The following is a 19832-nucleotide window of genomic DNA, read 5'->3' as shown; positions in this document are numbered from 1 at the left end:
AAGAAAGGAGTACGGGCTTGCCTGAATATTTGCTCCCCGTACACACATCTTTTAGGAACAAAAATATCTCAATATACACATTTTTAAGTGCCAAAATTCATAATTTTGTTCGGCTATAGAGTGCCAAATTATTTCCTTTTTTTTGGCTTTTTAGTGCCGAATTATTCTATTATTTTCAGCTTTGTACAACCGAATGAAAATTGTTTTCTTCAGATCACATCCACTAAAGAAACTGAGGTTCGATCGGATATTATGGTGGATTTTACTAGTCATTTTACTGCTAAACAGGTAACGTTTAACATGAAATTCGTAAGTTCATAATTTTTATTAATTAGTTTGTTTAGTTTGTTCTTATGAAAGTTGTGTGACATTATATATAGGTTTTCGACAGCAAAGATGAATTGCTCACTTGGGTACGTGATATTGGAAGGGCAAATGGCTTTGTTATTGTTATAAGGACGTCGGACTATGGTGGCGGTACCAAGAGACCAAAATTTTATCTTGCTTGTGAGCGGAGTGGGAAGTATAGATCACGTAAAAAGATGAAAGATGGCTCAAAAGACTTATTGAGACAAACTGGTACAGAGAAGTGCGAATGTCCATTTGATTTGAAGGCATAAAAGTTGAAAACAAACGACGAATAGATATTGAATGTCGTTTGTGGATTGCATAATCATCGAGCTGCGGAGCATCTCCGAGGACATTCATATTCAGGGAGATTGTCAGCTAATGAAAAGTCGTTGTTAGTAGATATGTCAAAGAGCCTAGTAAGACCAAAAGAGATACTCATTACACTCAAACAGAGGGATGCCCTTAATATGAGCACAATGAAGACAGTTTATAATGTACGACATCGATGTAGGGTTCTACAGAAAGCTGGTAGATCCTAGATGCAACAACTACTGGGTGAATTAGCAAAACATAAGTACATTGAGCGTTATTAATGTGAGGAAGGCTCTATGACTGTCACAGACTTGTTTTGGGCACATCTAGTGAGTTTGGATTTGCTTCGTACATTCCGTCGTGTGTTGATTATGGATTGCACATATAAGACAAATAGATATCGGCTTCCTCTTCTTGAAATTGTGGGAGTGACATCAACTCATATGACATTCTCCGTGGCTATCCCATACTTACAAACTAAGCGGGTTGATAATTATGCATGGGCGTTACAAACAATGCGTGATCTTATAGACAACAGTGTTTTACCTAAAGTCATTGTCACAGACAGAGAGCTTGCTTTGATGAATACCAATGACAACACTTTTTCGAATGCTCGACATTTGTTATGTCGTTGGCATATTAATAAGAATGTATTGACGAAATGCAAGAATTTGAGACAAAAGAAAAATGGGACAAGTTTAACACTGCATGGAACTATGTGGTATTGCCATCGATTGAAGAGGAATATAATGATCACCTTGCAACACTGCATAAGGATTTCAGTAACTATTCGGAGGCAATCAAGTATGTTACAGTGAGTTGGTTGAATCCATATCAAGAAAAATTCATTGTGGTACATACAAACACGTGTATGCATTTTGGCAATGTTACAACCAATCAGTAATATTTGTTTTTTTTTTATTTCTTATAAATCATATTGCTATTTTTAATTATTATGCTTGACTATTTTTGTTTAGATCCATATGAACAGGGTTGAGAGTGATCATGCTAGATTGAAGAGGCAATTAGGCTCAATTCAACAACATTTGAGATTTCATTTGAAAAAATACATTGTCTACTTGAGTTGCAGCACATTCAAGTTAAAGCATCATTCGAGAAGAGTTTGACAACTATGCAACATCAATTCAAACATTCTCAATTCAGAGAGCTCCAGGGTAATGTGTCTATTTGTGCATTGAAGTACGTGTTGGCAGAGAGTAAGAGAGCAAATTCAGTTGGAATTGATGTTGCAACATGTAGGTGTGTTCTTAGGCGCACACATGGTTTATCTTGTGCTCACGAGATTGCAGATTACATGAGAAAAGGCCGTCCTATTCCACTCAGTAGCATACATGTACATTGGATGTGGCTTACTATATGTGTGCATAATCCGAAGGTTGAGAAATTGGAATTGACTTGTATTCCAGAACTTGAGATGATTTTGAAGCGGTTCAATGAGTCTGATATTGCCATGAAATTAGATATATAGAAGAAGTTGAGGAAAATTACAAATCCAACAAGCACTTTTCTTATTGAGCTTGATGTGAAACCTAATCCACATCGAGGACATAAGAAAACTGATATATCTTGTCGTCGTGACCCGTGTGCATTTGAGTTGGTTGACGATGGCCATGATAGCCAGAGCACATTAGCTTCCAGTCAGTCAAAGAAAAAGAGAGCTTCGAAAGTGCTTGATAAGAAGCAGAATGTGAAGACAAAGACATATCGTACAAGAACAAGTTTACCGAGTGCATATGCTGGTAACTTCCCACCTATGTTAATACCATTCATAAAGTTGATGAAGGATGTAGATGATGATGGGAATTGTGGTTTTAGAGCTATTGCGAGTTTACTTGTTCTTGGAAAGAATGACTGGGTGAAAGTTAGGCGTGATCTGCTATTTGAATTGAACAATTACAAAGATGAATACGTCGTACTATACGGGTCGCATGAGAGGGTTGAGGAGCTGACATACATCCTTTCATATTTTGAAGATAGCGCAAGCTTTGATAGTTGGATGACTATGCCTGACATAGGACATCTTATTGCATTATTTTATAATGTAGTCTTGTACCACTTGTCATTGTAACAGTGTCTGACTTTCTTACCTTTGAGATCACCACCAGTAACCCTAGCTGATTGCCGTGAGATTGCCATTGGATTTGTCAATGGAAATCATTTTGTGCAGGTATAAGTTATGAAAATAACGGTACATTGTTGTTTAATATTTGTGTAATTGCAAATTTGATGGATTTGGTAAAGATGTGTAAAATTTTTGGATGTACGTGCAGGTATTTTTAAAGGCCGGTCATCCAGTTCCTCCCATTGCTGTGCTTTGGCGAGTTCACCATCACCCTTGTGCATCAGAATGAGAGAATGCATATGTTAGCTACATTCAAAAATTCAAAGATAACATAGGACCTAATGTAGCTACTCGGGAGACATTTGATGTAGTTGACATAGATTGATGTATTAGAGAGTAGTCATGAGAGATTTAAGACTTTAGAGAGCAGTCATTAGTTTTTATGATTTACTAGTTCACATAGATTGATGTAATGGTCATTTTTTTTAAATACAATATCATATGAGTTATAGTTCTCTTATTTATGGAATAGATGTCATATTATTTTTACATTGTCTGAACGCAAAACGAAATGAAAATAATATTAACCAAGTGCAACTACTGTTAAAGATTTTTCATTTTAAACAATAAGTATGTAAGAAGAACTAGTAATATTAACTAGTAGTTCAATCCATCAACATCATCACAACATACATGCCTCCGTATACATAATCCAAGAAGTACATAATCCAAAGATGATAATAATATTTGTCTTCTTATACCCACTAGCACCATCAGAAACCATCTGTGCTAGCATTATGAACTACTATCAACTACGTGACCGGCGAGTGTAATGTGCTCCAAAACGATGTGTAGAAGAACAGCTGGGTATAGACCGACCCTGAGCGGATGTGTTAGGCACAGCTTCACTAATGTGTTGATCTTGAAGAAACTATTCAATTGCATCAATTGCATAGTAAAGTCTATCAGGATGTTAAACAATGTCCTCATAGCTAGCCTCAACGAAAGGATGAGTAATCTGATATATCTGTGACATACGCTACATTACAAGAACAAATACAACATTATACACAAACCTATAATAGTTTACATAAATAATTTGTAATAGTGCTCCTAAAAAAAAAAAGAATCTGTGCATCTTGGCTAAGATACTGATAATGATGAATATTTGGGTCCACCTGAGAATGACGCGCAGGGTTTTGAACATACATATGGGTAATGGTTTTGTACCAATCCATGTAACCAGGAACACAATCCCAAGGCTGTTGTACCAATGTACTCCTCCTCCGATCAGATAACACATGGTTATCCCACGCCTCCCAAATGATGTCTAAGTATGCATACATAACATTGTAGCGTGGAGCTGTGGCTGCTCGAGAGGCACGCATAGGGCCAAGTGGTGGATTAGGGATTGTTTGCACTCTGCCAAACTGTCTCAAAACTCTATCAGGGTGATATGGTTCAACTACTTCCAAACACTTTAGGCAATCATGGTAGAACGTAACTAGGTGACATGGACGGACATCTCTGTGACTCTGGTACGGGTCCTAAATAACCTACAAACAATAATAATTGTAAGATATGACAACTATAAATTTTGTATGATATTGAGTTTCAAATTTTGAAGGACTTTCTAACTTACATCATGTACACTCAACCTATCAAGCTTCTGTCGAAAAGCCTGCAACTATGTCTCTTCACCAAACTCTCTCCGAGAAGTCCAACGGTAAACATGTGGCATGTCTCGAGTGTAATTCATATTCAAGTGTGGTCGGAATCCACGAAAGTACTCATAAATCCATCCCTCAAGAAGTGTCATGTAACCGGCTATTTGTTTTATGCCGGACCTACTAGCGTGCCCCATCTGTCTATATAAGTATGCCAATATAGCAACACCCCAAGCATATGAAGATACAATCGTCAAATCGGACAACAAACTCAAATAAACAGCGGGGACCCTAGTACTAGTCTTGTCACTGAAAAGTGTACAACCCAACAAAAATAGCAAGTATGCTCTACCTGCACATGCAATTCTTTCCAATGAATCATTGTCTGTGACATTATGAAAGTATGCCATCAGCCACTCAAGCCTCACTGAATTGTTTCCAACACTAGACATCTCATGTCTAACCTCTTGCTCATTAATTTCCAAGGTATTAACTACTATTGTAATGGCCCACCTTTCTGACAACTTACGCACACTAATAGATTTGCCTACAATGGGAAGCCCTAGGATAGTGGCGACATCGTCCAATGTGATAGTCATCTCTCCAACAGTCAAATGGAAGGTGTTTGTCTCCGATTGTCATCTCTCAACAAAACTAGACATTACAATTTTGTTGACAAAACGGTACGTGCAACGAGCTAATTATGCAAGTTCTGATATCTCCACAATGTTTACAAATGTAGCTTTGTTTCCTTATTCCTGCCATAGCCACGAACAAATCTTAGACGAGTGATTATGACACTTCAAGGGCCCCCTTTCATCAGCACCATTCCAAATAGCTGCAGCAACATGACTTTTAAAACTTTTAAGGATTGATGGGTCAGTTGGCCCTCCCAGAAATGGCTGAGTAAGGATATCTTCATCAACAATGTTAGCATCATCACTAGTAGGGTCATCATCCATAACTGGTGCATCTTGTATAGGATCATCATCCATGGCAATGTGTGTGTCATCATAATGCACTCGAGCACGTCTATGTCCACGTCTCTCTAATTCCCGGAGTCTTCTATTCAAAGTTGTTACTGATTGACGTTGACTGGGACTGGCATCCATCTGCATAAGGAAAATTGTTCTCATCAACCCAATATAATGAAACAGTATAAACACTCTCAGAAAGGGATAACATCAATGCGAGTAATAAGTAACCTAACCATGCCACCTTAATGAAATCTAATATGCAGTTATAGACCATTAAATTGAAATTTTGGGTGATGTGAACTTAAGAAAATAAGTTAAGGACATAACCTTACTACTGATGAAAGAGTGAGACTAAGATTTGTTGAAAAATTATAATGTAAACATGGATATAGCAAAACTATTTGTATTCTATACAGACCATTCACCAATTAGTTTGGTAATGTTCACAACATGCCAAAAACATATTAACTTCACTTCGGCCAATTTACCAAGGCAGCAGGGTCATTAATCAATACCAACATCATTTTTCAAACAATCAAAGGACTGCCCATCACTTGTCTTTGTACATTCTATTTGATTGTAAATTTGTTGTAGCTGTAAGTATACAACCAAACACCAAATTTGGCCCCAATTTCAATGTTTTGAAAGGACAAACCCCTAATGTTCTATGTAATGCAATTGTTTTGTTCAGCTATTAAGGTAACAGCATTTTTGAAGACCTATGTTTAACTACTTAAGCTAACAATATAATGTGAAAATACCAATACTGCACAAATTTTTGTTTCTATTGTTATGCATTGAATTTTGCAAAAAATAAATAAATACATAAACATACCCATAAAATAAAATTGTTGGAAAAACCTACAGTAAAACCAATCTTGGTAGCCTATGTAACTTATGTAACTTGGTGATTCGGAACTATTGGACCGAAAAAATATACTAAATTCGGCAGAAAAACTTCAAAATTTTGTATTTTGTTCGGTTTTGATAAGTCGAAAATGTACCCATTATTCAGTTATTAAGTTCTGATTTAAAAAAATTCGGAAACCCAGTCCCGAAAGCTCCAACCCGGACAGCCATGGAAAAATCAATGTTTTATATGCCAATGGAGTGCAGATATATCCGAAAATGATAAATGTAATAACAAAATGATAAATGTAATATGAAAATCGAAAGATTTCTTACCTTAAACAAAGGATTCAATAGTTTTGAGTGGAGATTCAATGGATCTCTTCTAGTTCTTCAATGAAGGTGAAGAAAGTTCAAAACTTTTTCTTTTTTGTTTTCTCTGTTTCAATGAAGTCAATGTCTTCACAAAAGTGGGTGGACTATAAATTTCAATTAAGATCAATTAAAGTGTGTGCATTTTAAGATAAAGTGTGTGTACCATTTATGAAACATGGATGTAATTGTAATTTTAAGGGTGTGAATTGAGAAAATTAGTTCATAATCAAATTAATAGGGGTGTGTAGTGAGAAAAGATTTGCCTTGAGTTTATTAGGTGGGTGGAAATAGAATTTACCATTCTAATTAGATTGCACAGTTCATTACCATTACATTAATCCGTATCAATTTATACCGTTTTATTTGTTAATTGCAATTTAAATTTTAAAATTTATAATCCATTTTCAAAATCGTTTCTCTCCACTATAATTGATACATATATATTTTTTAACTTATAATGAATTATCAAAATAAAAATGTGTGAAAGAGATTTAATATATGAAATTTATTACAAATTAATAGTTATATACATGAAAGATATTATGTAAATTAGTTTGTATTATATATATGAAAAATATTATGTAAATTAGTGTTATATATTATGCAAAAACTTGATAATTGGTTAGAATATTGTTCAATCTGCCAATCCGCTCAAAATCGCTCAAACCACAATTTGCTAATTCGCTAATCCGACATTCATTTTATAATTTTAATCTCAAACCGTCCGAACTGTATCGCGCGCACCCCTTGTCTCAACCCAAGTCACTAATAATTCCCAAAACCCCTACTTATTTGATTACTTGCATCATGTAATGATTTAAATTAGTGTTGATTATAAATAATTAAGTAAATTACAAATACACTTCTTAAGATCTACTTATAAATATGCCATTGTCAAAATTTTTCATTTAATAAAATTGACACAAAATATATATATATATATATATATCTAAGGGTAAATTATAGTTACCTCCCTTAAGATTTCTGAAAATTACAGAGACCTCTCATGAGATTTTAATAATTACAATAATCTCTCCTATTTTTGTTGATATTACCAAGATTCTCCCAAAAGTTGACTATCGTTACACTAAGGCCTCGTTTGGCAGCTTTTTGTTTTAGCCAAAAAGTAAAAAAGTCACTACGGAAGGTGAAAATTACCCTTACAAGGAAAGCGAGATGATAAGCCCAATCAGTTGCAATCTGCGAAGAGAAACAATTTGTCAGTAATCACTCCCGACCTAAGTTAGTCAAGAGGACCCTCCGACGATCAAGTCAGTACATTGATTGGCTATAGGTAATTTCTAAATAAATATTTTCATTGAAACATGATTTTTGCCTACATTCAATCTCCCGTTTTTGTTGTGTCCATTTATCTATTTATAGATGTTCTAGTTCAAACCTCTTCTGTTAGATCTTTATTTTGATCGTAGGGTTCTGCATGTTGTTTGGTCTTGGTTGGGCAGCTTGCCAACTTGCTTTATGTCCTTGATCGTTGGATCTTCGGCGTTTGGACAACCTAGATGATGCCAAGTGGAAGTGGCCAACTTGCTTCTCATCATGTCCGTTGGATTAATTTGATTAGATGATCCAGTTGTTTCCTAGGCTTAGTCTACACTATAGCCTTGTCAGATTTATGTTCCCACCGTTGGATGTCCTTAATCTAACGCTCCTCTTCCACTTTACGGATTTTTTTTCTAGATGACTATCTTCTATTCTACCATGTGTCTTTTGTTGGATGACATGTTGTTGCCATATATAGACTCATTTATATCCTTTTTGTGCATTTGGGCCTTTTTCCTTTCTCTTGGTAGAAATTAGGTTTTAAATCTGGGCTCATAATTTTTTTCTCCACAATTGCCCCTCATTCGACAACCGATCTTGGTAGGTTGCCAAAGACATATTCCCGACCAGGTTTGATTCGACGCTTAATGCGAAGAGTCATCCATCCAATGACATGTGTTTTATTGTTTATGTGCTAATGGGGCCGCAATGATAGCACCCGTCTTTTCATGCGCCATTTTACTTCTAACACATTAAATGTAAGGGCAATTTCTTTACTCTTATCATTTTGTTTACACTCTTCTTTAAGACTTCTCAAGACGCGTCTAGTCCAAATCTTTTTTGAAGCTTCCATTCTCATTCTTTGTAAGTTCTCTATCTCTTGCCTTTTCTTCAGTTTCTTGTGTCTTGCTTGCTCTTCCTTTTCCTAAAAAAATGAATTGCCTTAGGAGTTTCTTTGAGTTTAAGGAAAACCTCCTTGAGTGTAGAACTCTTCATCGTATTCCTAATGATATAGTTGTTCGTTTGTCAAAGGCGAATGATGACCTTATTGAGGAGTCTGAGGTCAAGATCCCCCTTCTTCTCATCGTTATGGTCAATGGGGGTGTTCATTTCCCCTTGCATTCTCTTCTGAGGGAGGTGCTCTGTTTATAGAGTCGCAACATCTCAACTTTCTCCTAACTTCTTTAGGATAGTAATGGAGGTAGTAGATGTAAATGAGATTCCAGGGATAAACCTGGGACTCCCTAAGATTAGTTACTATTACAACTTCGTTCCAACCACCAAGGGAGGTTAAAATTTTATTTTAAGCCCAAAAATAAGCATCGCCAAATTAGTTCAGATGCTCTTTGACTCGGGCAAGGGAGTAAATGACGTAATTGCGATTATTGAGGGAAATTGGGAATTTTCCCCTAGCACTGATAGGGTATGGTCTATACCCAAGGTTTTCAACAATCCAAGTTGTCTACTTTCATCATTTTTTTGTTCAACATCATTTTTTTTAATTATGTCTGTTATCTTCTATGAATCATTATTCTAAATTGCATTTTGCTCTTTTTATTTATTTATTTATTTATTTTTATTTGTAGGTTCCGCTGTCTTCTCTCATCCTAGCGAGTAGGAGGATCAAGTCAAATTTTCTCTTCTCCATCAACTTTGGGCTTATAGAGGCCCACTTGAACAAAGAGGTCAAGATTGGGTTACCCACATCTTTCTCTCCTATGTGCCCTACTATAACACTGTAGTTGCAACTGATGGGGTCCCTCTTAGTGCCGATAGTGGTGTGGACTTCTACATTCTCCCTCACCTCCAAGAAGCTGTTGAAGATGAAGAGGCTCCTACTATTGATAAGTTGATTGCTGAGGTCCCTCTAGCCAAAGAGAAGCAAATCCAAGAATAGCTTGCTGACTTAGAGTCCACAGTTTCTAAAATTATGTCGCCGAAGAATTTTTTGTCTTTGATTGTTGATAGGAAATGCCAAAGAGATGGCGGATCCTTTACTAATTCAGCCATTTCTCAACAATCTCTGATCGTTGTGGCCAATGACACTTCTGCTACGGTTGTCTTTGATTCCCCTTCTGCAGTGGTTGCCTCTAATCCTCATCCTTTTGAACAAAGCTTTGGTGAGCGGCCAGTGGATCAATCAACAAAAAGGTGAAAGAAGCGCCGATCTGACCCTTCTCTCGTCTCTTGTATTGTTCCTTCCTAGGAGATCGCTTCTTCCAATCCTCCTTTAATTCTGATGCCACAACTGAAGGATCGACTGCTTTTGAGCACCGATTCGGCAATGGCGGATCCCGAAATAGCTGTCGCCATTGTTCGTAGCTTCATGCTTCCAGCAGACGATGGTTGGCTGCGAGAGCAGTCGGATGTGGCCATCTTTTCTCAGGCCTTGCACTTTTCTTTGGCAGTATGTATCTTTGACATTTTTTCCTTCTTTTTCTTGTCTCTTTTTGTTTGAGCTCTGCCTTATTGCTTTGTGTTTTATCGTCATAGGGTCTTTATTCTGCTAACCAAGCCATGCATTGACATGATAGGCTTGTCTGAGCTGAGACAAGCTTAAATTTGTGAAAGAAAAGCAAGACGAGAGAGTGAAGAAGCTGGAGCACAGGATGGCGACTTCCGAAGGCAGGGTTATAGAGGTAGAGTGAAAGCTCTCCACTATTTTTGAAAAGGGAGAAGGAGTAGCTCTCCACTATTTCTGATGAACTCAAGGCCAATCAAGAGGCAACCACCAAAGCTGTTAAGGATAAGGGATATGCTGAAGCCATATTCGCTAATGACGAGTAGTTCTCTAAGTTGGAGAACCTTCTTTTTGAGGTGCGCTGTTGGCTGCTTTTCGAGCCGCCATTGTTCCGGAAGGGTCCCGGTTTATGAAGAACATCCATTATCCTCGTCCAGAAGCCTTGGTGAGGGCAAGTAAGGAGGCTGTTGGAGCCAGCAAAGAGAATCCCCCTGCAAATGAATGAAGATTTTTCTTTTTTCTATTTTCTTGTTTCTAAATTGTTTGTTTGTTTGTTTTGATTTGTTTTGTTTTGTTTTGTTTTTTTTTTTTTTTGTAAACATTTTAATTCTATGAACAACCTTTATTTAGTTTGCTTTCTTGTTTATTTGTACTTATATATTTTGTGTTTGTGGATGGAATCTATTTTATGTGCTCTGGTTTTAAGAGATTTATTAGAATACTTGCCAATGTATATATATATATATATATATATTTTTATGTTAAATACTTCTACCCTTTGCTCTATTCTCTACTCTAAGAAAGAGCTCGGCAACATCCCTGCTGATGTTACTACCCCATAGTTAGGTTTTGCTGATAGGAAATCATCATAGATTCCTTCCTTGCTATAAGCAAGAGATCAACCACATCCTTGCAGATTATACTATCCCAGCATCCCTATCGATGATACTATCCATTAGATTGGTTTTTGTTTGTAGAAAACCATCATAGGCTTGTTCCTTGCTCTAAGCAAGAGATCGACAACATCCTTGCTAATGATACTATCCCCTGGATTGGTTTTTGTTTGTAGAAAACCATCATAGGCTTGTTCCTTGCTCTAAGCAAGAGATCGACAACATCCTTGCTAATGATACTATCCCCTGGATTGGTTTTTGTTTGTAGAAAACCATCATAGGTTTGTGTAGTGGGTAAAAATTGTTCCACTTGGCTGCAGCAGTGACGTGGTGGGTTTCTCTCTACTTTAGACCTAAAAAGTCCTCACTGAAAGGTGAAGGGGGCTGACTAGAGCCGCCTTGGGTCCCTCCAATGCTTAAGTCAGTGACAAAGTAGACAAAGGTGCGAAATGATTAGATTAGGGTTTAGGTTGAAGTGGTTGTGTACCTTCGTTATATTGATTACCTCCCATTTTATAGCTTGCTCCCACTAGCCATTGTGGGCTGTTAGGCTTCTCTACACTCCTCATGTCAACCTCGTTTCCTTAGGGATTGTGTTCTATCAAATGTGGATTTTTAGGCATTGGTTGGGCCTAAAATACAGGGACATGTGTTGATTGGGTCCACTCCCTCCTAAGGCGTGCTTCCTGCCACCTTTCCTCTGTCCACAAACTCCCCTGACCTAGTCTAGTGCTGGACCTCCTTACCAAACTCAAACCATCTAGGGCTGAATTCCCAATTCCTTGGTAAATTTGCCTTCGTGTTGTGATTGCCAGTTCAAGAATTTCAGTCCTACCTGAGCTTGATTTATTTTAGCCTTCCAAAATTGCCCCCCAACTCTGGCTTCTTTTCTTCTCTTATGTTGAAAAGGAGTTGGAGTTTTGATTGCCACTGCACAGTTTTTTTCCCATAATTCTAGGGTTTTGTGCTGGGCATTTCAATTTTCTAACGGAAAGGTGTCCCTTTATCTGACACACCACCGTTCACTTGTTTTAAGTGTGGTCAGTTAGGTCACAAGTCTTCAGTTTTCCCGCAGAGAAGAAAAGGGCAACAGTCTACACCGTCTTCGGCTCGTCCTTAGAGCCAGAGTCAGGGGGAGGGGTCAGTTGCGTATTTGTTATTAGTGTGGGCAGGCAAGGCACTTGAGGAGGTTTTTCCCTCAATTTGGTGACACATCTAGTGCGTCTAGTGCGAGGTAAACACAGAGCCATCAACCAGCTCAGTCAACATAGGCCTCGAGGGCCAATCAGGGAGCCATGTTGGCTCAATCCATGTATCAGGCCTATGCTACGAGGGATGAGTAGGTAAAGCAAAGGCCTTTAGGACGTGTATATATTGTTACCACACCAAATCAGTTGCCAACGCCTTCCATAGTGAGAGGTAACTTTTTGTTGTTCAACTCTATTACCAATGTGTTGCTTGATACTGGTGCATCTCATTCATTCATATCGTCTTCTTTTACATCCGATTTGGGTTTGGAGTTTGAATTGGTGGAGTCTACTTTGTTGGATGAGACACTTATTGGGGATAGAGTGACATTAGGTCAATTATGCAGCTCTTGTGAGATTGAGGCAATGGATCGTCTGGTCTCTTCAATTTTATTGTTCTGGATATGCATGCTTTGACGTAATTCTGGGTAAAGATTAGTTGATTCATTACTGGGCTTTGAGAGATTGCCATTGTATGAGGGTGTTAATGTGTACGCCATCAGGAGACTACTTCTATTTTATGTGTGACCGAGGCGATAGTCCTACCCCATCGTTGTATGACCTTAAGGGTCGAAGAAAGTTAAGTTTTCTTTTTGCCATCACCGTAGTAAATAAGGGTAATATAATTCGAGGTGAATTGCTGAGAGTAGGTCGAGAATATCCAGATGTTTTTTCGGAGGATCTCACATAGTTGCCTCCATATAAAGAGATTGAGTTCTCAGTTGTCTTAGCATCAGGCACGGTTCTGATTTCCATGGCACCATATAGGTTTGCACCAGCTGAGTTGTGTGAGTCGAAGGTGCAGCTTTAGGATTTGTTAGATAAGGGCTTCATCTGTCCTAGTACATCAACTTGGAGAGCACCGGCTCTCATTGCCAAGAAGAAAGATTGCACAATGCGACTGTGCATCGATTACCTTAAGTTGAACTGGGTAACGGCTAAGAACAAGTAGCCATTACCACGAATAGATGATATGTTTGACCAGTTGAAGGGGTTTTTTTTTTTATTTTTCTAAGGTTGATTTGAGATTGGGGTATCACCAGCTGTGGGTAAAGGGGGAGGATATTCTAAAAATGACATTTCATATGCAGTATGGTCGTTACGAGTTCTTAGTGATGCCTTTTGGGTTGACCAACACCGAATTTGTTCATGGACTTGATGAATTAAGCCTTTTGTGGGTTCTTAGATCGATTCATGGTTATCTTCATTGACGACATCTTAGTCTACTCACTCTCCAAAGAGGAACATGAGAAACACTTGTGGGTTGTACTTGAGTTTCTTAAAGCACATCGATTATATGCTAAGGTTGGAAAGTGTGAGTTTTGGCTCAGCAAAGTTAAGTTCCTAGACCATATGGTGTCCAGGGAAGGAGTGATCATGGATTCATCTAAGATAGATGCAGTGCAAGATTGGAAACAACCTAAAAATACCTTTGAAATTCAGAGTTTCTTGGGTCTAGTCGGGTACTACCGATGTTTTGTGAAAGATTTCTCTAGACTAACCTAACCACTGACTAGACTAAGGAGGAAAGGGGTTAGATTTGTGTGAAGTGAGACTTATGAAAAGTCCTTTCAAGAACTTAAGGTTAGACTCACCATTATTTCAGTTTTGATTATTTCGGAGAGGGGTTTGGGATATTCAGTTCATTGTGATGCATCTCAGGAAGGTTTGGGTTATGTATTGATGCAAGAGGGAAGGTGTAGCATACGGTCTACAATAGCTGAAAACACATGAGAGAAACTATCCCACTCACGACCTAGAGTTAGCAGCGGTGATTTTTGTCTTAAAAATCTAAAGGCATTACCTATACAAGGAGAGATTTGTAGTGTTTTCCAACCACGAGAGTCTGAAATACCTATTTTCACAAAAGGACTTGAATTTGAGGCAGGGGAAGTGGATGGAGTTTATAGAGGATTATGATTCTTAGTTGCATTATCATCCAAGGAAAGCCAATGTAGTAGCCAATACATTGAGTAGGAAGTTCGTAAGTAGTGTAACTAACATTGCCATATGAGAGTGGGAAATATTGGGTGCCATTGGTGAGCTTGACTTGCATCTGGATGAATCCGTTGAGTTGGCCACCTTATTTACCGTAGTTGCACAACCTACCTTAGTTAACCGAGTCATAGAGGCACAATAGTGTAAACCCGAAGCAGAGGCTATCTGTATGAAGATAGAGAAGGGTTTGAACGTTCAGTCATATTCGAGTGGGAGATATTTAGACCGACTTTATGTACCAAAATCTTGTACAGAGGAGGTACTCTGAGAGTTCCACCATTCATACCTTGCGGTACACTCGAAAGGCACAAAAATGTATCATGACCTTAGTCGCCAGTTTCGATGGAGGGGGATGAAGATGGATGTAGCCTTGTTTGCTTCGAGGTGCCTTACTTGTAAACAAGTAAAGGCCAAGCATCATTGACTACCGAGTTTGTTGCCACTCTTACTTGTAGCCGAATAGAAGTGCGAGCATGTCACGATAGATTTTATTTTGGGTCTTTCAAGGACTCAATGGGGTAATGATGTCGTATAGGTAGTAGTCAATCGACTAACCAAATCTGCACACTTTATACCTATGCACACGAGTGACTCAGTAGATTACCTTACGATCTATGTGTTAGAGATATAGTGCGACTTCACGAGGTCCCAGTGACTATTGTTTTAGATAGGGATACATGTTTTACGACTCAGTTGTGACAAAGCCTACAAGGTGCCTTGGGCACTAAGTTAACCTTTAATGCCACCTATCATCCTTAGAATGATGGACAATCCGAGCGCACCATTCAGATTTTAAAGGAGATGCTTCGGGCTTGCGTTCTTGATTTTAAGGGGCCATAGGAGAGGCAATTTCCCTTGGTAGAATTTGCATACAATAATAGTTTTTAAGCGAGTATTGTATGGCACATTTTGAGGCCTTGTATTGCTAACCGTGTAGATCTCCTATGTGTTGGGCCGAGGTGGGTAATGCACCTATGTTAGGTCCAGAGTTAGTCCGGGAAATGATGGAGAAGATTGCACTAATTCATAAGAGGTTGGTTTCAGCTAAGAATCACCAGAAGAGCTATGCCAACCATAGAAGAAGGCCTTTATCTTTTGAGGTGGGGGATCATGTGTCTCTAAAAATATCGCCGAGACAAAATTTGATGAGATTCGAGAAGGGTGGGAAGCTGTCTCCTAGATTTATTAGGCCTTTTAAGATTCTAGAGCGCATTGGAGAGGTGGCTTGTCATTTGGCCTTGTTGCCCCAACTTTTTGGGATTCATGACATGTTTCATATTTGTATGCTCCAAAAATACGAGCTTGATCCTTCATACATGTTAGATTGAACCGAATTAGAAGTAGATGAGAATGCCTCATACGAAGAGAGGCCAATTCAAGTGTTAGATACTAGAGATCAAGTCTTGAGGGACAAGGCTACCCCATTGGTTAAGGTATTGTAGCGATACCATGGAGTCGAGGAGTGACTTGGGAATGTAAGGAGGAAGTCCAAGAGAAGTATCCAAACCTATTTATTAATATTTGAGACCTGTATTGAAAATTTTATTCATGTTGTAATATGTGAACATTGTAAATGTTTTGGAAACTCGAATTGTAATATTTTGTATTGGAAGACTCTGTTTTATCATTATTACTAATGTGGTGGGTCAATGGAATTAAAATCCGATGTTTATTGGTTTGATTTAAATTTCGGGGACAAAATTTTTTAAGCGGGGAGATTATAACGACTTCGATTTAAACTCAACCCATTTCATGCTCTTAGATCTGGGATTCCATGTCTGTAATCGTTGTTCATGCTCTTTTTCATCTTATTGGTAGTTGAATTGAGTAGTTAGGAGTTAGTTTTTCAAAAGAGTTGCTGTTCAGTTTTCTTCTGGTTCAATCGAGCAGTGTTTTGGTCACTCGAGCGGTCTTTGATATCTCCCAGTATTTTTGCAGGTTTGCAAAAATTCTGGGAGTAGGGTATCTTAGCTCGAATGGTCTTTCCGGTGCTCGAGCGGTCTTCTTTAATCTGCAAAACTTCTGGAAAGGGGTCATTGTGCGCTTAAGCAGTATTTTGGTCACTCGAATGGTGTCACTTATTGTGTTTGATGCTTGAGTGGTGGTTTGGTCGCTCAAGCGGCCTGTGCATATATCAATTTGGAAAAAAGGAGGTTTTGTCAATTTCTCTCTCTTTCTCTCTCTCTAAAAGCCCTCTAACCCTAATTTCTACACACATACACACTCTCTCTCTAGTTCTTGCTTTAAAACCTCAAATACACCCTTACCCATTGATTTCTCTACCATAGCTCCATGCAGAAAAAGGTAGAGCTCACCAAAAGCTTCATTTTAATCAAAGTGGATCTTATTTTTGACTCTGTCAAAGTTTTACCCTTGCTCTCTTCCTCTTCTACTCTTGAGGTAGGGACTTCTTTAACCTTTAGTATGATTCTTAACCTTGTTATTTGCTCTTTGAAAATGTATAGTGGTTTGGAAATTTTTGGTTAAATCTAATGTTTGATTTTGAAATGTAAAAGAAGGGTTTTTCAAATAAATCCTTGAGAAAAGTTGTGGAAGTGTGTACATTGTTAGGTTGTGTTGGAAATTCCTTCCTTAAATATGATTTTGAAAATAAAGGAGGCTTTGTTTGAAAAAAGTCATGGATGTTGAATTATGAAAGAAAAGCAAATGATGTTGGGCTTTGAAAAGATATTGAGAATGTATCTATTGATGATGAGAGCGGAGTTGGATATTTATTATCACTCCCATTTTGAAATTTATAAGATTTTATCTATTGTTGGAAATTATATGTTGAGTAGAAATATCTATTTTGGGCTATTGGTGGAGGATAGATTTGATTGTTGTAGAAATTGTATGAGAATTAGGTTAATTAAAACTAATTACTCATTCACTTTGCATTGAACTTTGTTTCATATTTGAATATTGAAAATGTATTATTTTTGAGAAAAATGTGTGTATACCTTAGTAAATCATGTTAGGAGGTGTGGTTGTGGTTTATATTGTTGACCTGTGTGTCCTTGGTAAAAGTTCAGAAACTTGTGCGGTTAGTGCCGATCCTTCCAATTAGTATTGGTAAAATGATTTTGATAGTGCTTGTATAGCCTACTGGCAGACACGTACCTAGAAATTCCTAGTGTTTTGTATCCACTGCCCTGTTTTCTATTATAAAAGTGTATTTTTCATAAATTGAAATATATTGATAATGGCATTGCACTGTTTTAAGATGGAAAAGTATAATGTTTTAGCAAATGACATGCACGTGCATTCACCTTATGACTTTGTTAAGTTTTATACATAGTGTTAAAGTATCTCTACTGGGTTTTAGCTCACCCTATATGGAAAACAAATTTCAGGTGCTGATGGTATGCCTCTACCAAGGACTTAGCTTGGGAGGACCGTGGAGCTAAAGGCTCATTTTTGTTTGTTTGTTGTAATTATCTTTTGTACAAGCCTCGACCTAAAGGTTCATCTTGTTGTAACCAAGCAATGTTTTGGAAAGATGTAGCTATTAGGGCATAAACTCATCTGTATTATCTTTTATTTCAGTTCATGCATATTTAGCATATGCAATAGATTCAGGATCTGGGATTTGTGAATGTATTCTCGCATATGTCATCTTTTGTACGGTAAAGGAACATAAATGAAAGGTTAATATTTAGTATGTATATGTTTTCTATTAAATATCATGAGATGGTTTATTGTTATTATTTTAGGGCGTTACAAAACATACCCAGATCTTTTCTGACCTGCAGAGCATTTTTCATGCAACACACCGAACAACTTTGATCCTAGACGCATCTCTGAGTCTTTTCTAGCTTCACCAGATAAATTTCTGAGGAAATACACCGGACTACTGTACTCCAGCTAGACAAGTTTTATCTAGTGCATCTTATTATGATGTTCGCCAAGCACTTTTCTTGAGGAGTGTCCCAAGGATCTCGGAATATGTCATCCGCATCCATGGAATCTAGAGGCATATTCCAAGCTCCAAATGCATATAAAATCACTCCCCATCTTGAGGGAGAAGGGTTCCAAAATTTTTAATCAACATACCTAATTCCTAATCCTCTAATGCTTAATCAAATACACTGAAAGAGAGTTTGGTGAGAATTTTGGAATATTTTCTGCATACCTTTGCTTGGATGATTTGGAGTCAGAAGACCTCTATTGATCAGAGGGCGCTTGGGTTAGAGCTTGTGATCAGCTTGGGCCCTATCTCTACTATTCTAGAGGTAATCCCTACTTTCATTTTCTTCCAAAATCTATCTCTACTCTCTTTCTTGATTACATCTTTGGAGATCTTTTAAATTGTTGATTGATTTGCAGCTAGCTTAGTTGGTTTGTCCCATTTTCCATCTTTTCTATAGTTAGCTGAGGCCTGTACAGCGGCTTTGTCCAAACCCGAATTACTTTCTTTTCTATTTTAGAGTCAAAGCTATGTGATATGCGCACTTTGGTGATTCATATGCCATCTTGATTGTGTCTGGGCTCTTAGAATGCATTCTATGAGTACCGCACATTAGATATTGTATCTAGGATCATGAATTTATTTTTTTTTAGATTATTTCTTATTTTCGCTTAGCTGGAGTACCTTATGAGTATCTCTGATCTCTTCTTCATATTTCATTTAGTTTAGCATATAAGATCATGCATTGTTTTCTAACCCTTTACACTCTTAGCATGGTGCAGAGGAGTATTTAGTGAGTTTCTTTTATCTTTGCATCCTGCTTGTGATTGCTTCTTATTATGTCCAGCATGCTACCATCAAACTACATTCTTGCTTGCTATATCTCTATGACTGCTCATTGTATGGAGGTCTCATTGCCTAAGTTGGAATAGTTCTGATCTCCTTGCTTGGCAGATTTCGCGATTTTTCATGAGATTTCTGCTTTTCAAACTCTCTTCAAAATAGCGGGAGATTATAACATTCTAAAATAGGTGATTTTATCTATATTTGTCTACTTCACATAGTAAAAATAGCAATAATAATTGGGTTATATGATCATATCATGTTAATAATTCTTATATCATAGACGAGTAGAGGCCGATCTTTGATCGAATGAGTGTGGGTGCCCAATTCATGACCCTGTCCCTCTCATAACTAAGTTCTCGAGCCGAGACACTTTAGTTACGACAGATCATGATCTTTTGGCACGACTCACGGGTTTCCTAGTTTTTTCCAAAATATTAGATAACGGTTTCAAATCTGGCGATGTAGTCTATTTTTAACATTTCTTATGATTAGTGTATTTTTTATAGATTGCATACATGGACTCTCATTCCATTCCATATTACACTTGTGGAATCAGACCAAAGATTTAGATTGTCGGGCGCTTTC

The 19832-nt window shown here is 37.7% G+C and overlaps 1 protein-coding gene and 1 long non-coding RNA gene across 2 annotated transcripts; both read left to right on the top strand.

Moving 5' to 3' along the window:
- Positions 1–1324: 1324 nt before the first annotated feature.
- Positions 1325–3035, top strand: LOC114297031 (uncharacterized). Its single transcript, XM_082912700.1, has 5 exons — positions 1325–1477; positions 1754–2017; positions 2153–2596; positions 2756–2851; positions 2955–3035. Exons 1-5 carry the CDS (start codon positions 1325–1327, stop codon positions 3033–3035), a joined length of 1038 nt encoding a protein of 345 aa, XP_082768826.1.
- A 6587-nt stretch (positions 3036–9622) lies between these two features.
- Positions 9623–10996, top strand: LOC145816692 (uncharacterized). The gene is made up of 2 exons (XR_014358773.1): positions 9623–10302; positions 10389–10996. It is a non-coding gene; the product is annotated as an uncharacterized LOC145816692 (long non-coding RNA).
- The last annotated feature ends 8836 nt before the right edge of the window (positions 10997–19832 follow it).

This window comes from Camellia sinensis, unplaced genomic scaffold, assembly GCF_055761805.1.
Source record: "Camellia sinensis isolate YWXY unplaced genomic scaffold, ASM5576180v1 Unanchor4, whole genome shotgun sequence".
NCBI classification, from domain to species: Eukaryota; Viridiplantae; Streptophyta; class Magnoliopsida; order Ericales; family Theaceae; genus Camellia; species Camellia sinensis.
This window is presented reverse-complemented; position numbering and strand designations above follow the sequence as displayed.